Raw genomic sequence first — 18682 nt, 5'->3', positions numbered from 1 at the left:
TAAAACTAAAAACCTTCTTTTTAATCTGACTTTTATGTAGTGTCTTATTATTGGTGTCTGATTATGTTATAATCAAAATGTTATGATGGTTTATACTTGTTTTAATTATTGGCTTTTATCAGATTTAACCATGTTATATATATATATATATATATATATATATATATATATATATATATTAAAACTTTACCTACTCATATTCTATTGCTCAGCAGGCATAAGTCTCCATATCATTTTCAACAAGTTGTTGTTGGGTTTTTTTTCAATCTGTACAGCACTTTGAATTACACTGGATTGGTTTGAAAGGTGCTATATAAATAAAATGTGTTTGATTGATTGATTGATTGATTGATTGATTGATTGATTGATTGATTGATTGATTGATTGATATACAACTGCTGTTAAAAGATGAGCATGAGGGATAAAGATATAAAAATATATTTGGCTACAAGAATCATCAGTTTATAGTGATCAATTTGACCTGCACAGACGTGATCACAAAGAGAAGTTTCCACTGTATCTGCCTGTTCACAGTCTAATATTAGACAGATATCATATGCCCCTTTAACACAAACTGTTAAATTTATATCAACTCACAAAATAATACTTAAATATGATTCTTACCATTTTATTCCTGAGCTCTTCCAGATATTTAAATGAAAAACAATACATTCTTTTTTAATACAAAAGGATAAAAATTGACTTTCTGTTCACTATAAAGTCCCACATTTGAGCATTTATGTGCAAATGTTTTTTTATGTGTTAACTTAAAGAGCCTGTGATGATCATTCAATTCGTACCATACACCATTCCTAAGATATCTGTGTGCTCAGTTTACTTTTCAAAACAAAACAGGAAGATTGTCAAAATAAAAAAAGTGTATATTAAAGAAGCGATATGTTGGATCATTCACCGATGAATTGACAGATAGATAACACATTTTTGTTTGCTGACAAAATTCTGATAAATTGCCAAGAGTACCAGAAGTTATCTCCTCCTTGTTACCCAACCATCATCAGCACTTGGTGGATCCATTTCAGCCTGCTCTCCCTTCTCCTCATGTTTCTTTTTTAAAACATCTCAGCTGTCCTCTCTGCTGCTCAGGTGCTTGTTGTTTGCACCATTGCCTATTAGTGTGAAAATGAGATTTCTGAAATAAACTGCAAAAGACTGAATCCTCTAAATGAGGTCCAGCAGGTTGTTCTGTGCCAGGAATACAACTTCTGACTAGAGAATGTAATCTCAAGAGTTTGGCCATTCCTTTTGAAAGGAATGATATTGGTCAGTTTCATTTTGAATATCAGCTGAATGACTAAACGAAGAAGGAATTTCCCCTTCGAACCACCAACTCTGCATGAAAGCCGGTGTGAGTAACAGAAGGTTTTGCAAAGGGCAGCAGATGCAGCTGTGGATATGTCCGTATCTCAGCCAGAGACAAGAAATCCAGAGAAAAGAGTGAGGCTTAGGCTGAGATGAACCCAGCTTTCTTAGAGAGTGCCAACTGCCAGATCCAAAAATAGATAAGCTTAGAGAGACTGTGGAGGTAGAGCACATTCTTTATACTGGGGATACAGTGAGATGAGCAGATACCAGGGATAGACATTAAACACATGTTCAGACACCTGCTGAGAAAAAAAAAAAAGATTTACAACTGAACTGGCAGCGTCCTGGTTCTGCTCTGTGATACGTTCCAACATGAGTTTTCCTGTTCCAGCTGCCGGTGGCTCCATATATCAAGCTACACACAAGGAGGTGTGCTGAGGTAATAATGCAATATATAATGCAGAAATGTTAATTGGTATGTTTTAGAAATGGTGTTATCTTTTTGTCTTTTTTTTCAATAGTCAGCAATTGACTGAAACTGAACAGTAATTATGTTAATTTGAAAATGAAACTAAAAATTACATTTTGGACAAAAAAAAATAAGACTAATAGAATTTATTTGTGCCCTTTGTATGATGTTTTTATTTTGGTTTTGGTCTGTATTGATAACTTTGCATTTTGTATATATGTATTTTGTATATGAGCTCTATTATCAATAAATACTTATTTAAAAAAAAATAATTTATACTATTATTTTGCTTTTAACCCCACCCCCTGAAATAAATTAATAAACAAACAAAAATGCAAATAAATACATAATAATAATAATAATAATTATAATAATAATAATTATAATAATTTTAATAATAATGCAGAAATGTTGCTTGGCGTGGTTTAGAAATGGTGTTTTCTTTAAAAATATATATATATATGTTTTTCAATAGTCAGCAATTGACTGACACTGAACAGTAATTATGTTTATTTAGGTTTTTATTTTACCCTTTATTAAGGATATATTAATGTTTGAGAAAGTAGCTCTCTGGGTAGATTTGCAGAGTGGTGAAAAATTGGTCTACAATGCACATAAAAAGGTCTTTTTTCTATCTAGCTAAAAAAAAATAGTATATCGGCCACCATATTGATAACTGATTAAATTTCCCTCTCTAAAATCAGTATCGGTCTTAAAAATCCCATATCGTTTAGGCTCTAATTGAAATTGTGTTTAACATGAGAACTACGAATTAATAATTGATCATCCTTTAGACATTAAATCATAATAATGATGATGATGATGATGATGATGATGATGAGGCTTGAGATTTTACCGTCATGATGGTTTGCAGAAACATGTAATTTATTAGTGGTACAGAGTAGAACCAACCAGCAGATATGGGTTTTTTGATACTGATAACAATTTAAGAGGGGAAAGATTCAAAGATTACCAATAAGGCCGCTCAATAGTACATTTTTGAGTTGCAATGCAATCTAAATGCATGATTGCAGATGCTGAGTGCTGAATGTTTTTGCCACTAAAGAGTAAGGTAACAATAAAAGCAAAAAGTGGGAGTTTACATTGTTGTAGAAGCTTCTGTTGTTACGTACCTCATGTGGTTGAAGCCCCATATCATTGAGAACGCTCTGGAAGAATGTTGGGGATGGCTTTCCAACAACTTCAGCCTTTAGATCACTGGCATACTGGAAGAAAATAATGAGTCTTTATTTACATGTAAAGAGCTGCTGTGCTTCATAAATATATATCAATACAAATGATGCACCCGCTGTACCTCCAGAGCCTTCATGAACACCCCGACATCTAGTTTCAGACCATCAGTCTCTTTATAGTACCTCCTGTGAAGAGAGGAAATATTTTGTTTGATATTTTATATTGCAAGTTGTGTTCATTTTTTGGAATAAGCGACATAATTATAGCTACAGACTTGCAATGTCGTCTTACCCTTGGCCCAGAGAGAGCAGCACTGGCTTCTCCAGGCCGATAAGGACCCTGAACGCCTCGTTCAGGTTCTGGTAGGAGAAGTTTTCAGCTGCATCTCCAATCACCACACAGTTTGGGCCGGTCTTGTCAACACTGTCAAACTCTGGTAGAAGTCCTGCAGAAGAAGGCATGAATACTTTTTAGGGTTGGGTCAAAATCCAATAAAGGTCTTTTTTCCATACCATAGATTTCCATTGTTGTGCAAGAAACAATACATCAATAAACCAAAATCATGCATTTTGTTTTATAGTGCAACAGTGGAAACTATTCAACATACATTTATCTTCTGCAAGAAATACCAATCTGAACACCGTATTTACTTGAACTATTGCCAGTTACTTATGACTACAGTGTTGTTTTAAGATAGGATTTAGAATCTTTTTTGTTTGTTGTAAATTAAACTATATATTTGCATGTCATTTTTCCAAGATTTCTGTCTTTAGGAGGAACCGGTGGCCTTGAGGTTGAGAACCAAAGACTGGCTGGGAAGTAATATTGGAAAAAGTATTGAGAGACATCAAACACATTGTTTGTTTAACTCTTATCCTGGGGATTATAGACAATAAGAACAGATTTATCCTTTAAACCACACTTAGGAAATCCCATTGATAGTAAAGAATGTTTTTTAATTTTAATGTACAGTTCAGCTGTGTCCCACATATTTCACATTTTACATGCTACATTTTAACAACATTTAAACAAACGGTTTGTCTAAAAGATTTTGGCAATAAAAATGTAGCCTTTACAATAAATTACTGTTAGAACACACTCAACTACATGGTTCCTACAGCTTAAGGCGAGTTAGATGTAAGACTTTTCATGCCACTCCAAATAACATTGAACATAATAAAAGTGTATTCATGTATCAAGATGAGGGCCAAACTGAATTGGGATATACTTGGAGTTTGTTGGTGTGTTTTCTTGGGAATTTCATCTAAATCATCTCCTTATGACGCCGGCCACCTATGGTAAAATCGGCTACATTCTCAGTTGATCAGATCATGTGATTTTACCCCTTTAAGATAATAGCCTATGTTAAGTGAGTGATTTATTATGCCAAAGTCAAAATAAAATGTGACTTAGGCAATTTTTTGAACATGCCTTTGTGACTTAAACAAGATATTTTGAAGGTGTCTACATAAGAGAGACATGAGCGTGTCATAAACATGACATGGGATGTGTCATGAACATTAATGACACTTTGAAGTAACATTAATGCTCATGATACTTGTCATGTCATGTGTCTGACAGGCTTGTGTGACGCTTATGTAGACACCTTAAAAAATAAAGTGTGACCATATCTTGCTTAAGTCACAAAGGCATGTTCAAAAAATTGCCTAAGTCATTTATTTCTCTTAAATTACAAAATTTTACTTTAGTTATTACCGGTACTATGCCAATAGCCATCCTTTGTTTCATCCTTTTTGAGTGAAATGATCAATAAATGTCATATGTTACATTTTTGGTGATGTTTTTTTGTGTTTCCTGCGAAACTTGAAAAAATTAGTTAGGCGATTATTTTAACAGGGTGACGATTTGGTAAAAGATAGATATTATCAATAATTTTGAGATTATACATAGCAGGGACAGAAAAAAAACACATTCTTCCCATGTTTTAAGCCCTTTGAAAGATTGATTTAATACATTTATTTTCCAATTAAGGCTTTATTAGATTAATTAATAAATAAAATAAATGACTTTTAAGACTTTTTAAGGATCTGCAGCAACGCTTAACTAATACGTTTCCTGAAATGTTGGTTAAAGTGGACATAATGTTATGCAAATCAATACTTTGACATGCACTTTGTCAACATGCAACACGTCCTGACTACTTAAAGCCTTACCATCATACACCAGCAGGTGAGGCCGTAGACCCCTCTCCTTGAGGACAGCTACGGCTGCAGGAGCAGGAGAGAAGACCTCACATACAGAGATATCGAAGCCCAGCCTTTGCAGCTTGGCTACAAACTTCTCTCTGGTGGCCTGGGTCTCATTGGTGCAGAAGCGCAGCTGCAGGTTAGACGCCTTGAGCCTGTAAAAGGGTCAGGAGGTCAGATTGAAGATGCAGCATAGAGCTTGTGACAACACGGTGACACTGACATTAAAATAGCTCTCACGTTGTTCACATTATGCAGCATTGGTTTAATCATACATGCACACAGACGCGTTGGAGGTCTTGCAAGGAACTGTTCCATAAGTTAGCTGGAGTGAATATGCGAGTGCATGCACTTAGCTCCATACTGAACATGCAGGGAACTAACATTTATAACAGGAACTAAAACGATTCGCTACTTATTTACTCACTTTTTCACAGCTTCAATCGATCCAGGGATTGCAACCCCGTCGCCCTCTCCGCTGTCATATAAAACGCCACACATGTCCAATATGACACCTTTCAAACTCTTCGCACAGCCTGGCCAGCCCGTGTCAGCCATGACGAAACTATAACTTCAGAGCGCATGCGCGGAAAGCAAGGCAGCCTGTAATCTTTGCTATGATGCACTCGTGATTTAATTCATTTCGAACATATTCATTTACAAGGAAATCATTTTAGACTAACTAATACATCGTAAAAAAAATATTATACAGAATATGTTTGTCGTAAATTCAAGTGTATCCATTCTAAATCTTTATTTATAATTTTTGAAAATGAAACTAAAAAGTACATTTTGGACAAAAAAATAAGAAAGTTGCAAAAAACATTTATTTGTGCCCTGTGTTTGATGTTTTTATTTTGGTTTTGTTCTGTATTAATAACTTTGCATTATTTAATACATGCATAATAATAATAATAATAATAATAATAATAATAATAATAACAATAATTATAATTAACAAGGTACAGGCTGCACCTGCATTTTGTATATGACCTCTATTCAATAAATATTTACTTAAAAAATTATACTTTTTTTTTTACTTTATTGATTTATACTATTATACTACTACTTTTGCTTTTTTTAAGCAACACAGAAATAAATTAACAAAAAAACTACATAATATAAACAACAATAATAATAATTTAAGATAAAATAAAATATGACTTTATTTATGAAACAGGCTCACTGGGCTTTTCTGAGAAGTCAGAAATTAATAAAGAATAGCATTCAACCCCTATAACTTTTTCTGTTCAGGAATGCAAGTAAATAACTATAATTAGACATCTTAAAAAATAAATAATAATGTGCTTTACTACTCTTTCTGTACCTAGTGTTCCTCAGTGTTTTACCCCCTACAAGTCAATAACCTTGAAAGTATCTTTTTATGAATGTGTCTCTGTGTTACATCTGCTTTCCCTCTGGAATGTGCATAAAGTATCATCTATGTGTGCTCTGTTATATTCAATCTGTGTTTTGTGCTCTGTTGCATGTGCATTGTTAAGCAGCATTTACTAATGGTTTTAATGCATATAATTGCTCATTTTTATTAATCCCTAACATAACCATTACAGAAACGTAAAAAATGATTTTGGTAATTACTAATACTGGAAATTTAGGACAGCTGTGGCACAAACCAGTGGTCCAATGAATTTGTTAAGCACTGTATATGCAGAGGATATACACAGTATAAAACAATTACAATTACAATGAAGTTATTCCAACAAACAGAACAATAGTGTGGCTGACACCTGGTAGCAGAGAGGATTTTAAATACCATCGTCGTTCAAAAGCTTGTTTAAAACTAAAAATGTTATTGTTATTTATTTGGCAAATTACAAACTGAATTCACCTTTTTATACCTAATTTGAGCCAGCCCACTGGGCTTTTCTGAGAAGTCAGAAATTAATAAAGAATAACATTCAACTCAAGTAAGTAAATAACTATAATTAGACATCTTGGAAAAAGAAATAATAATGTGCTTTGCTACTCTTTCTGTACCTAGTGTCCCTCAGTGTTTTACCCCCTACAAGCCCGTAACCTTGAGAGTATCTTTTTATGAATGTGTCTCTGTATTACATCTGCTTTCCCTCTGGAATGTGCATAAAGTATCAGCTATGTGTGCTCTGTTATATTCAATCTGTGTTTTATGCTCTGTTGAATACATTTTTAAAGCAGAATTTACTAATGGTTTTAATGCAGATAATTGCTCATTTTTATTAATCCCTAACATGACCATTACAGAAACGTAAAAAATATTTTGTTAATTACTAATACTGGAAATTTAGGACAGCTGTGGCACAAACCAGTGGTCCAATGAATTTGTTAAGCACTGTATATGCAGAGGATATACACAGTATCAAACAATTACAATTACAATGAATTTATTCCAACTAACAGAACAATATGGCTCACACCTGGTAGCAGAGACTATTTTAAATACCATAGATAAGATGCAATATAAGCGAAAAGTTGCAACATGGAGGCGTGTCCTCTGACGTAAGCACGCATGAAAGCCACCTCCGCCCGTTAAACGTCAGAAGCGCAGGCACATTAAGCCTCCCGGGATCCCTCCGCTTCAATCATCGGACAGGACAAGCATCACTCGAGATACAAGAGGGGTTTTAACTTCACTTCACTTCACTTCTTTCTGGTAGTGTTTCACCGCCCTTTATATCGCCTCTCTTCTGTTTGTAAACGCCTGCTTGATAATTTAGTGTCCGGTTACAGAAACTGACAGCAGGAAGCAGCTACTGTTAGCTCGCTAGCCGGTTCTGACTGAAGAAAGCGAAGCACCTGTGTCTGGCTAGTTCCGAACTAAAAAGCAGTTTATACTTATTTGTGACAGAAAAAACAAACATGTAACATGAATACAAACATGTATTTACATCGACAGTCCGTAAGGTTTAAGTTATGTTCAATGATAAGGTGTTATACAATATAAAATGGTTTGGGAGGGCTGCCTAAGGACCATCATTTGGTTTGATAGGAACATGCTCATGGTCTTTATTTAGCTCGTGGCTGTGAGGTTGGTGGGTGTGTGTTGGAGGCAGCTCCCCAGCGACCTATCATCTCTCAACACCAGGTTGGAATGGTGACATAAGTGGCAGGGGTCCACCGTCCTTGATGTGGCCCAGTCCAGATGCTGTCTGTTTGCTGTGTGTATTTAGTCACACAGGTTATTGATTATCCAGAGCAGGGATGGGCAACCCTCACTTGAAGGGGCCCTCGGTAAAACTACTTGCAGTTGAGCATGAAATCTTAATAGTGCAGTGTAAAAAATCACTTCTTGCAATTATTGTTGGTCTGCTGTTCTTGCACTGAAAAAACGTAGTGGTTATTATTTGCTTTAAACCTTTTGTATTCCTATTTATACTGTTATACATGCATTATAGCATGCAATATGTTAAATTACTGCACTGTAAATGTATTAAGAATTTCAGTTTCATCATATCTGGTTAAGTGCACGGTCCAATATGTGTCCCCTTTGTAGTGTCGATGAAAAATTGTGGCCCCCTCCAGTATTTAAGTTGCCCATCTCTGATCCAGAGGCAAGATTGCTGGATATGTAATCTTGCGTTTAAAAAAGTCCTCAAGAAGAAACTTAAAGGTCTACATCAGTCAGATATCCCAGACTTTTATATATTCATAAAGAAAAAAAAATACAACAATAATCATTATGGAGATGAGGAAAAAGACAGAAAAAGAGGGCATTATTAAAGGAGATGGATCACCAGATAGGTTGATTGTGATGTATGCTAGCCAAAATTTTCTTATTAACATGCTTCAGAGACTACATACAAATAAAAATGCATTACAAAAACAATTTGGGGGGATGACTTTGCAAATTTAGATTATGTATAAGAAATTTACCAGGCAGGATCATGATATTTATCATAGAATGTAACATTGCTTTTAAAATTAGACGAACATATTTTAATAGAGTCAACAGAATTATTTAAAATGCACATTTCTGTCTGTCCAAAATGTAATACAACATGAACAACTATAAACAAATCAGTATGTCAGGGGAATTCCTGCAAAATGTACTTTTTTCATCCAAGTCAGTAAATCCACATTATATTAGAAGGGTAGAAATCCTGCGAAATTTGAAATTATACAACCGTTAGTAATTTGATTGGATAAGAGGCATTCCATGAGTGCCGATATGGAAGAAACATCACAGGGACATCTAACTGTCTCACATCTAAATGTCTCACTCCACTTTACATCTACTCTCAACTGATAACGGTTAACGATTGACTTATCTTCAGGACAATAATCCTATCTAACCCCAGTGACTCAAAAGTATTCAGTGTCGCAACACAATGAAGTCAGCAGCCAGAAAAGTATCAGTTACAGCACTAGATAACAGGAAAGGGAATTTCAAATAAGTCTACTTTGACTGGGAATAGAAAAGTCTGGAACATCACAGTTGAGTTGCCACGCCGCTGTAGGATTAGTTTTTTGTTAACCCACTCGCATCAAAAGTCTGCTCCTCTATTGTGTTGACTGTGAAAAAGAAGCCTGTTCAGCAGACCTGCAAAGCCCATGTGCTCCATGGAATGTAACATAGCAGGCTCCATTTTTGTACAAACCATTTGTTTTTTTAGGGCCATTTCTTTGTTTTCATGCAATTTTATGTCAAAGTAAGAGAATTGCTGCTATTGGTGGAAACAGGATAAACAAAGGACTGGTTGTATAATTCCAGCACTGTTTATACAGTTTCACATCAGCTTCCTGTAAAACAAAACAAAAGACCAATGTTCATTGAAAGTGTATTTAGTGAATCCAATTGATCTCTTGTCCTGTCAGATTAATTGTTTTCTCTATAAAATATAAGCATTTTATAATTTCCCACAGCCCAGAGTGCTTGTTTGTATTGGAAAAACACTCCAAAACTGGTATCCAGTTTTGTGATAGCATATATATATATATATATATATATATATATATATATATATATATATATATATTAATATTAGCGGGTTTTGAATCAATCTAATCTAGCAGCTCAGTTAGGTTTGCAAACAAGAGGGGAACCCGATCCATGCTGTTGGGGTTATCAGTTTACTATTGTGTATGAAAAAAAAAGAAAAGCTGAAAATTCAAATTTCAGGAGCTATAACAGGCTAATGTTTGGTATCTTTGCTTGAAAATTGATTGAAATGATTAAGCCATTATAGTATACACATAGTGAGGGCAGAGAAGTATAATTAACTCTGTATTTAGTTATTATTAACCACTGATACAAACTGAATTGTGTTTTTTTTTTTTGTGTGTACGTGTGCTCCTTCATGTAGACGTAGCAACAAACAGCGATGACGAGCATGATTCTCCAGCTCAGCCGCAACCTGAGCCGTGCTGCTCCTGTTCTCAGTCGCAGTGTTCACTCTGGCACACGTCCCGCCTCCACAGCCGCGTCCAAAGTGATATCTGACCGCCCGCCCACGGCAGAGGAAATCTACGCTCGTGAGGAAAAGTTTGGAGCGCACAACTATCACCCCTTACCTGTGGCCTTAGAGAGAGGAGAGGGTGAGTCCAGAGTGTCCATGTGACTACTAAAAGATCTGACTAATGTCCAGTTAAAAGATTGCACAGCACTGTTTTGCTTGCAAAGCACTCATGAATCATCACAGTATGGATGTCTTAGTACCAAAAATTCATACCAGTGAAATTCTACGATTCTTGATACCCAATTTGATATTGTAGTAAAAAACAAAAAAACATTATATTCTTCCTGACCACCAGACAGTATGAAATATCTGAAATGATTTTTAAGAATTTATGCATCCACTTGGTAGCAACATTTTTTTATGACTTTCCTACATCACAGACACTTCCTAACAATGTTATTTCCTTCTTTACTTCAGGCATCCATGTGTGGGATGTGGAGGGTAACCGGTATTATGACTTCCTGAGCGCTTACAGTGCAGTAAACCAGGGCCACTGCCACCCAAAGATCATAGCTGCACTCACCGCCCAGGCCTCCAAACTCACACTGACTTCCAGAGCCTTCTACAACAATGTGCTGGGAGCCTATGAGGAGTACATTACCAACTTGTTTGGCTATGACAAAGTCTTACCAATGAATACAGGTACTATGAGGAAACACCCAACAATAGTTGTATGACATGTCTTCTGAGTGTATTTGTTGACATCTTTTTGTCACATGGTAGGTGTTGAAGCTGGTGAGACGGGCTGCAAGCTGGCCCGCAAGTGGGCTTATAATGTAAAGGGGGTCCCCAAAAACCAGGCCAAAATCATTTTTGCAGGTAAGTCACCATCTAATGTTGCAAAAGACTATATATGTAAATTAGCCCCCAAATCATGTTTTTAAAAAAAATAATTCTGTCTGTGAGCTCAAGCGGTCAGACAATATTTGTTCACCATTCAATTTAAGTAGCCTGTTCTGTTTGCACAGGAAATTAGCAGTTAACCGGACTTTTCCTAAACACACATAATGTACTTAACTACTTAAGATTTTGTGCTCAGATGAAATATACAACTCAGAAAAATAAAACTAAAAATCTTTACTTTGTTTGCTACTCCAGTAAATATGATGTACCTTAGATAAGACTTGACAGCAGGAGATTTCCAGTCCACTCAGCAAGAAAGCTAACATTAAGACAGTAAGATTTAAAAGTCAATGAGTTTGCATTATGTTTGACAAACAGAACATTTAATTTCAGTGTGTTTAACAACAAGACTAGCTAGTTATTTGGCCATGCCATTTTCCGCAAATCAGCGTCACAGTTTTAAGAAACAAATTATGTACTTGACTATCCACGCAGATTGTGGTATAATCCGTAATTTTCTCTTTTGTTAATTAGATGGAAACTTCTGGGGCCGCACCATGGCAGCCATCTCCAGCTCTACAGATCCCAGTAGTTATGAAGGATTCGGTCCCTTCATGCCAGGCTTTGAGCTTATCCCATACAACGACATCCCTGCACTGGAGGTACAGGTTTTGTTTCCATCTTGCAGACATGCAGTACAGTATGTATCATGTTTGTTTTAGTTGTTGAGAGTCAGTAGAATGGACACCTGTGTGAGTTATAATGCCTTCACAAGCAGATGATGTGTGTAAATGTTTTAGTCACTGCACAGCAGACTTTGGACTTTTCTACACAATACACTTGCAAGGTTCATGGTTAACTTTCTTATTGAGTTAGTACAGAAACGATGAGGTTAGAGGCAGCTAAAGTTTGACCACACTTGATTTCACTGTTCAGTGTTTCAACTTGATGAATCTTGCAGTCTGTTGCCAAATGGCATCGCACTCACAATGTGTTCTTGGCAAGAGTAGCCTGAAGGACAGACAAGGAATAATTCAGAGGTCATGATGGTTACTGATCTGGAATTCTTTGCCCAGCACTGTAGTGGAAGAATAATCTTATTTTGATAACATTAACGTCTTCTTTATTCCACAGATTAAACATGTCTGATTCACAACGGACAGTTTTAAAAAATGGTTTATGCGTTCATCTTCCTTGCCAAAACCATGGATGTATAAATAGAATGGGATACAGTGTTGGAGGCGGGCCCGGGTTGAAAAAGATAGCATTTTAATTACCTACAATACAAGTTCAGTCTGTCTTAGTTTGGCTGGAGATTTGGTTGCGTTGCATTATAAGCGTACAGATGAGGAGTGGCCTACAGGGAAATTTGCAACTCCACACAGACCAACAGATTTTTATCCTATTTATACTTGTAGTCTTCAGCCCCAAGTGATGTTCATTCATTAATTTATTATCCTTAACCACTTATCCAACCTCGGGTACACTCTGCACAGGTCGCCAGACTATCACAGGGCAGACACACAGAGACAGACAACCAATCGTGCTCTCATTCACACTCTACGGGCAATTTAGAGTCACCATCATACCTATGTGTTTGGACTGTGGGAGGAAGCCGGGGACCCGAAGAGAACCCACACTGACACAGGGAAAACATGCAAACTCCACACAGAAGAGCCACAAGCTGGATTCGAACCCGTGACACATTTGCTGTGAGGAGAGAGAGCTCCTAATTGATGTTACTTGAGGCAATTTATCAGACTGTGCAGCTCTTTCCAAGTCTCAAAAGGCTTTATACACTGCACCTTTAGTAGAGTTTCCCAAAATCTGCAGACTCTGTGTAAAATTGGTAGTCCGCAAAAACCATGTTTATTACATAATATTCTCTAAAACCAGCTGACTCGACATCTTCATCGTCTATGTAAACATTATGACCGAATTACTGACTGCAGTTGCACATGTCTGCTGATAAGGTATCTAAGCAACTGCTGATTTTCTGTGTAAATATAAGAACCTAATGATTGACAAATGTGGCTTGTACTTATTGACAGGATTATCTTGCACCAAAAAATGCCTGACAAGTTGTTGTTTTTTTTACTTCTTTTCTCCAGAAAGCTCTTCAAGACCCAAATGTTGCTGCTTTTATGGTGGAGCCCATCCAGGGGGAGGCTGGGGTGGTGGTGCCAGAACAGGGCTACCTGACCAAAGTCAGAGAACTTTGCACCAAGTACAATGTGAGTCTTGACAAATCGTTACTGTGACAGGTATCGGGCATCTTCAAACTACACCACTGTCTGGTTTGTTAATAAAAAAGACTTTGAGAAAAGAAGAATTTCTAATAAACTGTTGCTTCAGTGATTATGCCCGAAGCTTGTTCCATGCTGTTTGTTTTTTTTAAGGGTGTAAGAACACGAATGTTGACATTAAGTAACGAGCAGGCTTTCAGGTGGTACTGAAGGCCAAGCACACAAAATAAATTATGCTAGTTCTGTTTAGGTGCTTACAGGAAGGGAGTGAAGTGTGACTAAACTGCATTTAAAACAGCCATCCCTAGTAAGTACAGTATGAAAATCATCCAGCTGCTTCCTGGTCTGTGGATATATAGAGGCAACATTTTAAGGTTTTTATCATGCTGTTTCTATTAAGTACATGCTGTATGCACAGCACTTTGGGGGGTTGTAGTTCATATTATAATGTTTTTAAGCAATGAAAAAAAAAGATTACACACAAACTCACTGCACTCAGCTTTTACATAGTGTCTCCTCCTGACCAACAAATTAATTGAGGGCAAACTGTAGTCTGGGCTTGTAGCCATTTCTTACAAGTTTTCTTATCTGGTACAAAGAGTAGAAAAGCATTCTAGCATTGACCTATTTTTCACAAGAGGTGGGAGGGTTTAAGTCAGTTCTGTGGAGAGATGACAACATGTGACGACTTATCGCAACTGTAAAGCTAAAAAAGTTATTTGGAACTTAACTTTTTTTTCTCCCCACTAACTTATTTCCATGTTGGTCTTGAATTTAAGAGAATTTTACATTGAATGAACGACGACTGCGGTGGAGCTTTGAGAATGATACTTATTGTTCATGACCTCATCAGCTCTCAAATATGTGTTTTTATTTACAGTATAAGGTACATTCAGATCATGAAAACTTTCCAGAGCACTTTAAGACTTATTTTAAATTTATTCTCAGGTTCACCCTTATCCAACGCATCAGTCTCCTCCAAGATTTCTTACATGCAGAAGTCAATTTATTGTTAAATTTAGAGGCACCAAATTATGTAATACCTTTTCCCATCTGGCAAAGAACTCCATCTCTATAAAATGTTTCAAAAGATGTCTAAAAGCCCATTTAACTGCTGTGTTAAAGTTCTACTTCACACACAAACACTTTTATATCATATTCATATTTTTGTTTGTATATTGTTGTTTTTGTTATTGTCATTATAACTTGTTGTTGATGTCAAGAGCTTGATGAGATCAAGCCATTTTTCGTGGTTTTCTTGATAATGATTTTGGTTATTATCAAGAAAACCATGGAAAATGGCTATCATACCAGCTATATGGATATCAGCTCTTAAATATCTTATGAGCTATTTTTGTTTTTTTGTTATCATTTAAAATGAACAAGAAATTGGAGAAAAAGGGTGGTCTAATCATTTTTTCCATGACTATGTTTTTTCTATTATCAGTTTATTACTTTCTTATAACTATGACATTTTAGGTGGATGCTTTAAATAAGCCAATCTTTTTTTTTCTGCCTCTCCCTGCACTTTACACTATTTGTTATCTTAGTCATTTTATGTAATTCTAACTGTGCAAATAAATAAACCTAAATAAATGATACTTATGTCCTCTGTGTTTTGTCCAGGTGTTGTGGATTGCTGATGAAGTGCAGACCGGCTTGGCGAGAACGGGCCGGCGCCTGGCTGTGGACCACGAAGAAGTCCGTCCAGATATCGTGTTGCTGGGCAAAGCTCTTTCTGGAGGAGTTTACCCTGTAAGGGCTTTTGTTATCATATGATGTTATAGATCTGTTTTGCAAGAAAATGCCTCAAATGTTATGGACTTCAGGTCGAGTTATGTTGGACAAAGTTATTGATGACTTTAAACTGACTTGTGTTTGTTCGCCTCAGGTATCTGCTGTGCTGTGTGACGATGAGGTAATGCTGACCATCAAGCCTGGAGAGCATGGGTCCACATATGGCGGTAACCCCGTGGCCTGTCAGGTTGCTATTGCCGCACTTGAGGTCAGTTGAAATGCTTATACTTGTCTCCCCTTTAACAACTCCTTACTTGCCTTTGTTTTAATTGACTAAATGGAGAGAACTTCCAGTGTGAGATGCAGCTTACCTTATTCTCTTACCTGAAAGAGAATTTAACATTGAGAGAAAATCTGCATGCTTTAAGTTCAGCTATTTTAAGCTCTTACTGTTGTAATTTGAAGGTGCTGGAGGAGGAGAAGCTGGCAGAGAATGCTGAAAGGATGGGAGAGCTGCTGCGGAGCGAGCTGAGAAAACTGCCCAAAGACATTGTGACAACAGTCAGAGGGAAAGGCCTCCTCAACGCAGTCGTCATCAAAGAGACCAAAGGTACAGCACTGAACTATTTCTTAAACAGTAGCAGTGTTGATCATTAATATTTAGTAACTAAAAATTAAAAAGAAATCCCAGCTAATAGGCTTTAGTTTTGTAAAGTATGATCTGGTAAACCTTATTCTTTCTGAAGTGCATTCTTCAGGGTACAAAATAAATCCAAGCTTAAATTAATAAAGCCCCTTCGAGCTAGGTTAGGCAGTTCTTTTAGTCTTTTAGCAAATATTCCATAATCTTTCATCATAGAAAACTTTACTTTTGCACCTCCTTTTGGTTCAGTTTCCAAGCTTTAAAAACGTTAGCCTCTAAAATGAGACTTTGGCCAATCACAGGTCATGTCAGAGAGAATTGGTGCTTCTTCTGGTTGTTTCTACAAATGCAGATTCATGTGCACAGCTCTGGTAAATGACTGATTCAATGGCAAAAAAACATGCAGAAAAAGTTGCTATTCCAGCAACCCAAAAAAAGACACAGTCTGAAAGAGTGACAATGAACACAATAAAACACATGAAAATATAGCTGAAATGTCTGAGATGGAGAACAATTTTGCTAATAATTTAGCTTTCTGCTAACAATAGCAAAAGCCTCACAGCTGTGAGTAAATTAAGATCATGTGGAGGATGGAAATACATGACTAGTATTTGCACAGGTTACAGTATGAAGTGGTTTTTTATGTAATGTAATTTATTATGTAATTTGGTCATTTTTGGAGGCAGAATGGGTTCATTTCCCCTTGTAGACGATTGTCGAGAATTTGCCTCAAACCACTTCCATCACAAACATGAGATGCTTGAACAGCAGGGATTGTACAGAAACATATGTCATTCAATTTCAAAGCCTTGTTTCAGCAATAGCAGCATCAATAATCTAATCTACAGACCTGAAACTGGAAAATTTGTTCGATTACTATTATGCCCAATTATGACTAATGTCGCTAACTTACATCACATCTAAATTCATATCTATTGTATGTGCTATGTTGAAATAATTTAGCATCTGCTTGAAAGCAGAAAAGACATATTTTTTTATATATAATTGTAAATAAATTGAGGCAGTAATGGGATATACATTGAATAAGTGATTGGAAATTTTTTTTACGGATCCTAGACTATAGTAAGTATTTGCTAATCATCTTTAGCACAATCAGGTTCAAATCATTAAAAGTGTGATGTTGAAAACTGCAATGAATTGTACTTTGAGTGGATTTTTTCATTTTTAGGCTGCATGTCTTTTCTACATGTAAGATATTTTGTGTTACACATGAAGAGTAAAACTCACTCAATCTGACCTATATGAAAACTATCCCTACAGACTATGACGCCTGGAAGGTGTGCTTACGCCTCCGTGACAACGGACTGCTGGCCAAGCCCACCCATGGTGACATCATCCGCCTGGCCCCTCCCCTCATCATCAAAGAGGACGAGATACATGAATGCATCGACGTCATCCAGAGAACCATCTTGTCCTTCTAAAGTACAAACGGCTATTCGACAATAAACAGACACCCTGCAAGAGGATTATCCTTTTAAAAAAGTCGCTCTAAACATTTTGTAGTTTTTATTTCAAAGATAGGGTGTCTTTGAAGGATATTACTGTAGAAATACAGTATACAGAGACTGTGTGGCGTTTGCTTCTTTTAGGCTACTATGACACTTTTGTACAGAAAAATTGCTGTAAAGAAAATTGTTACGTAAGACTGCAACATGGGGAAAACATCTGTGGTTTATTTTAAATGTTCTATGGTTAACACAGTCCTGCTGGTAGTGAGTAATGTAAATAATGTATGTGTTCGTGTTCAGTCAAATCTTTTAATTTTCAAAAAGGATACGTGGTGTTACCAGTGACGCGTGCAGTCCAAAGTTGCATTTATCATGACTTTATTTCAATTTTTCTCCTCAGAGGCATACAGTTAAATCTGTCTGTGAATGACTTTATGCTGCTAATTGAGAATTCATTGAAGGGAATACAACAAACATACTTTATTAGTACATTTAACATTTAAGTAAGCTGCTGTCTGCCTGCCAAGAACCTTTTGTGAGACCAGTTTTGTTACAGTGAAGGTCAGCCTGTTTGAATATTTTAATCACAAGAGCAGAGATTCTACACATTTCTAAGAAGCCTTGAAATGTATCTGATTCCAAGTCTTGCAGGCATTTTAGTGCAATTATGATTTTTTTTTCTCTTTTTAACATTTAAAATAGTTTTAACTATCAATACAAATATGAGCACTATATGTATCTGCGTGCTGTTGTCATTGGAACTTTCTGTTGAATGTTTTCTGTTACAAAACAATGGAAGTGTTGCCTTTTCAAGGGCAGTTATCACCTTTTAGGTTGTTACATAACCAATTGATCCTTAAATAAATTATTGCAGTCTTATTTCCCGTATTGCTGTTTGTGTGGAACAATTAATTTTATTGACAGGAGAGTTATCCAGGAAAATCTAGATCACTAGATCTGAGATCTAGACTGATGTAAAAAGACCCGTTCTGGTTTTATTCAGCAAAGGTTTCCAGATAAAGCCGAACAAGTCATTAAACCTATGCTGTATTCTACTGCAGATGCAACACTAGGTGGTGCTGTGACTTTACTGAAATG

At 36.3% G+C, this 18682-nt stretch overlaps 2 protein-coding genes across 2 annotated transcripts in view; one reads left to right on the top strand and one right to left on the bottom strand.

The window, feature by feature from the left end:
• lhpp (phospholysine phosphohistidine inorganic pyrophosphate phosphatase) overlaps positions 1–5751 on the bottom strand; it is a 28266-nt gene extending 22515 nt beyond the window's left edge. The window contains exons 1-5 of the mRNA XM_059325341.1: positions 5621–5751; positions 5161–5348; positions 3278–3431; positions 3108–3171; positions 2926–3018 (exon numbers count right to left, since the gene is read on the bottom strand). Of these exons, the coding sequence (XP_059181324.1) occupies positions 2926–3018; positions 3108–3171; positions 3278–3431; positions 5161–5348; positions 5621–5751 (630 nt within the window). The remainder of the gene's footprint in view (positions 1–2925; positions 3019–3107; positions 3172–3277; positions 3432–5160; positions 5349–5620) is intronic.
• Positions 5752–7703: 1952 nt separating this feature from the next.
• oat (ornithine aminotransferase) lies at positions 7704–18463 on the top strand. The gene is made up of 10 exons (XM_059325181.1): positions 7704–7843; positions 10494–10725; positions 11064–11288; positions 11370–11465; positions 12024–12151; positions 13601–13723; positions 15362–15490; positions 15627–15740; positions 15938–16082; positions 17397–18463. The coding sequence occupies exons 2-10, from the start codon at positions 10512–10514 to the stop codon at positions 17555–17557; spliced, it is 1335 nt and encodes a 444-aa protein (XP_059181164.1). The 5' UTR covers positions 7704–7843; positions 10494–10511; the 3' UTR covers positions 17558–18463.
• Positions 18464–18682: the final 219 nt, after the last annotated feature.

Source organism: Centropristis striata, chromosome 21, assembly GCF_030273125.1.
Source record: "Centropristis striata isolate RG_2023a ecotype Rhode Island chromosome 21, C.striata_1.0, whole genome shotgun sequence".
Taxonomy (NCBI): Eukaryota; Metazoa; Chordata; class Actinopteri; order Perciformes; family Serranidae; genus Centropristis; species Centropristis striata.
This window is presented reverse-complemented; position numbering and strand designations above follow the sequence as displayed.

Coding starts and splice junctions, on each gene's coding strand:
- oat (XM_059325181.1), top strand. CDS start 10,512: ATGACGAGCATGATTCTCCAGCTCAGCCGCAACCTGAGCCGTGCTGCT. Junction 11,466..12,023: donor GGCCAAAATCATTTTTGCAG/GTAAGTCACCAT, acceptor TTTGTTAATTAG/ATGGAAACTTCTGGGGCCGC. Junction 15,741..15,937: donor TTGCTATTGCCGCACTTGAG/GTCAGTTGAAAT, acceptor TGTAATTTGAAG/GTGCTGGAGGAGGAGAAGCT.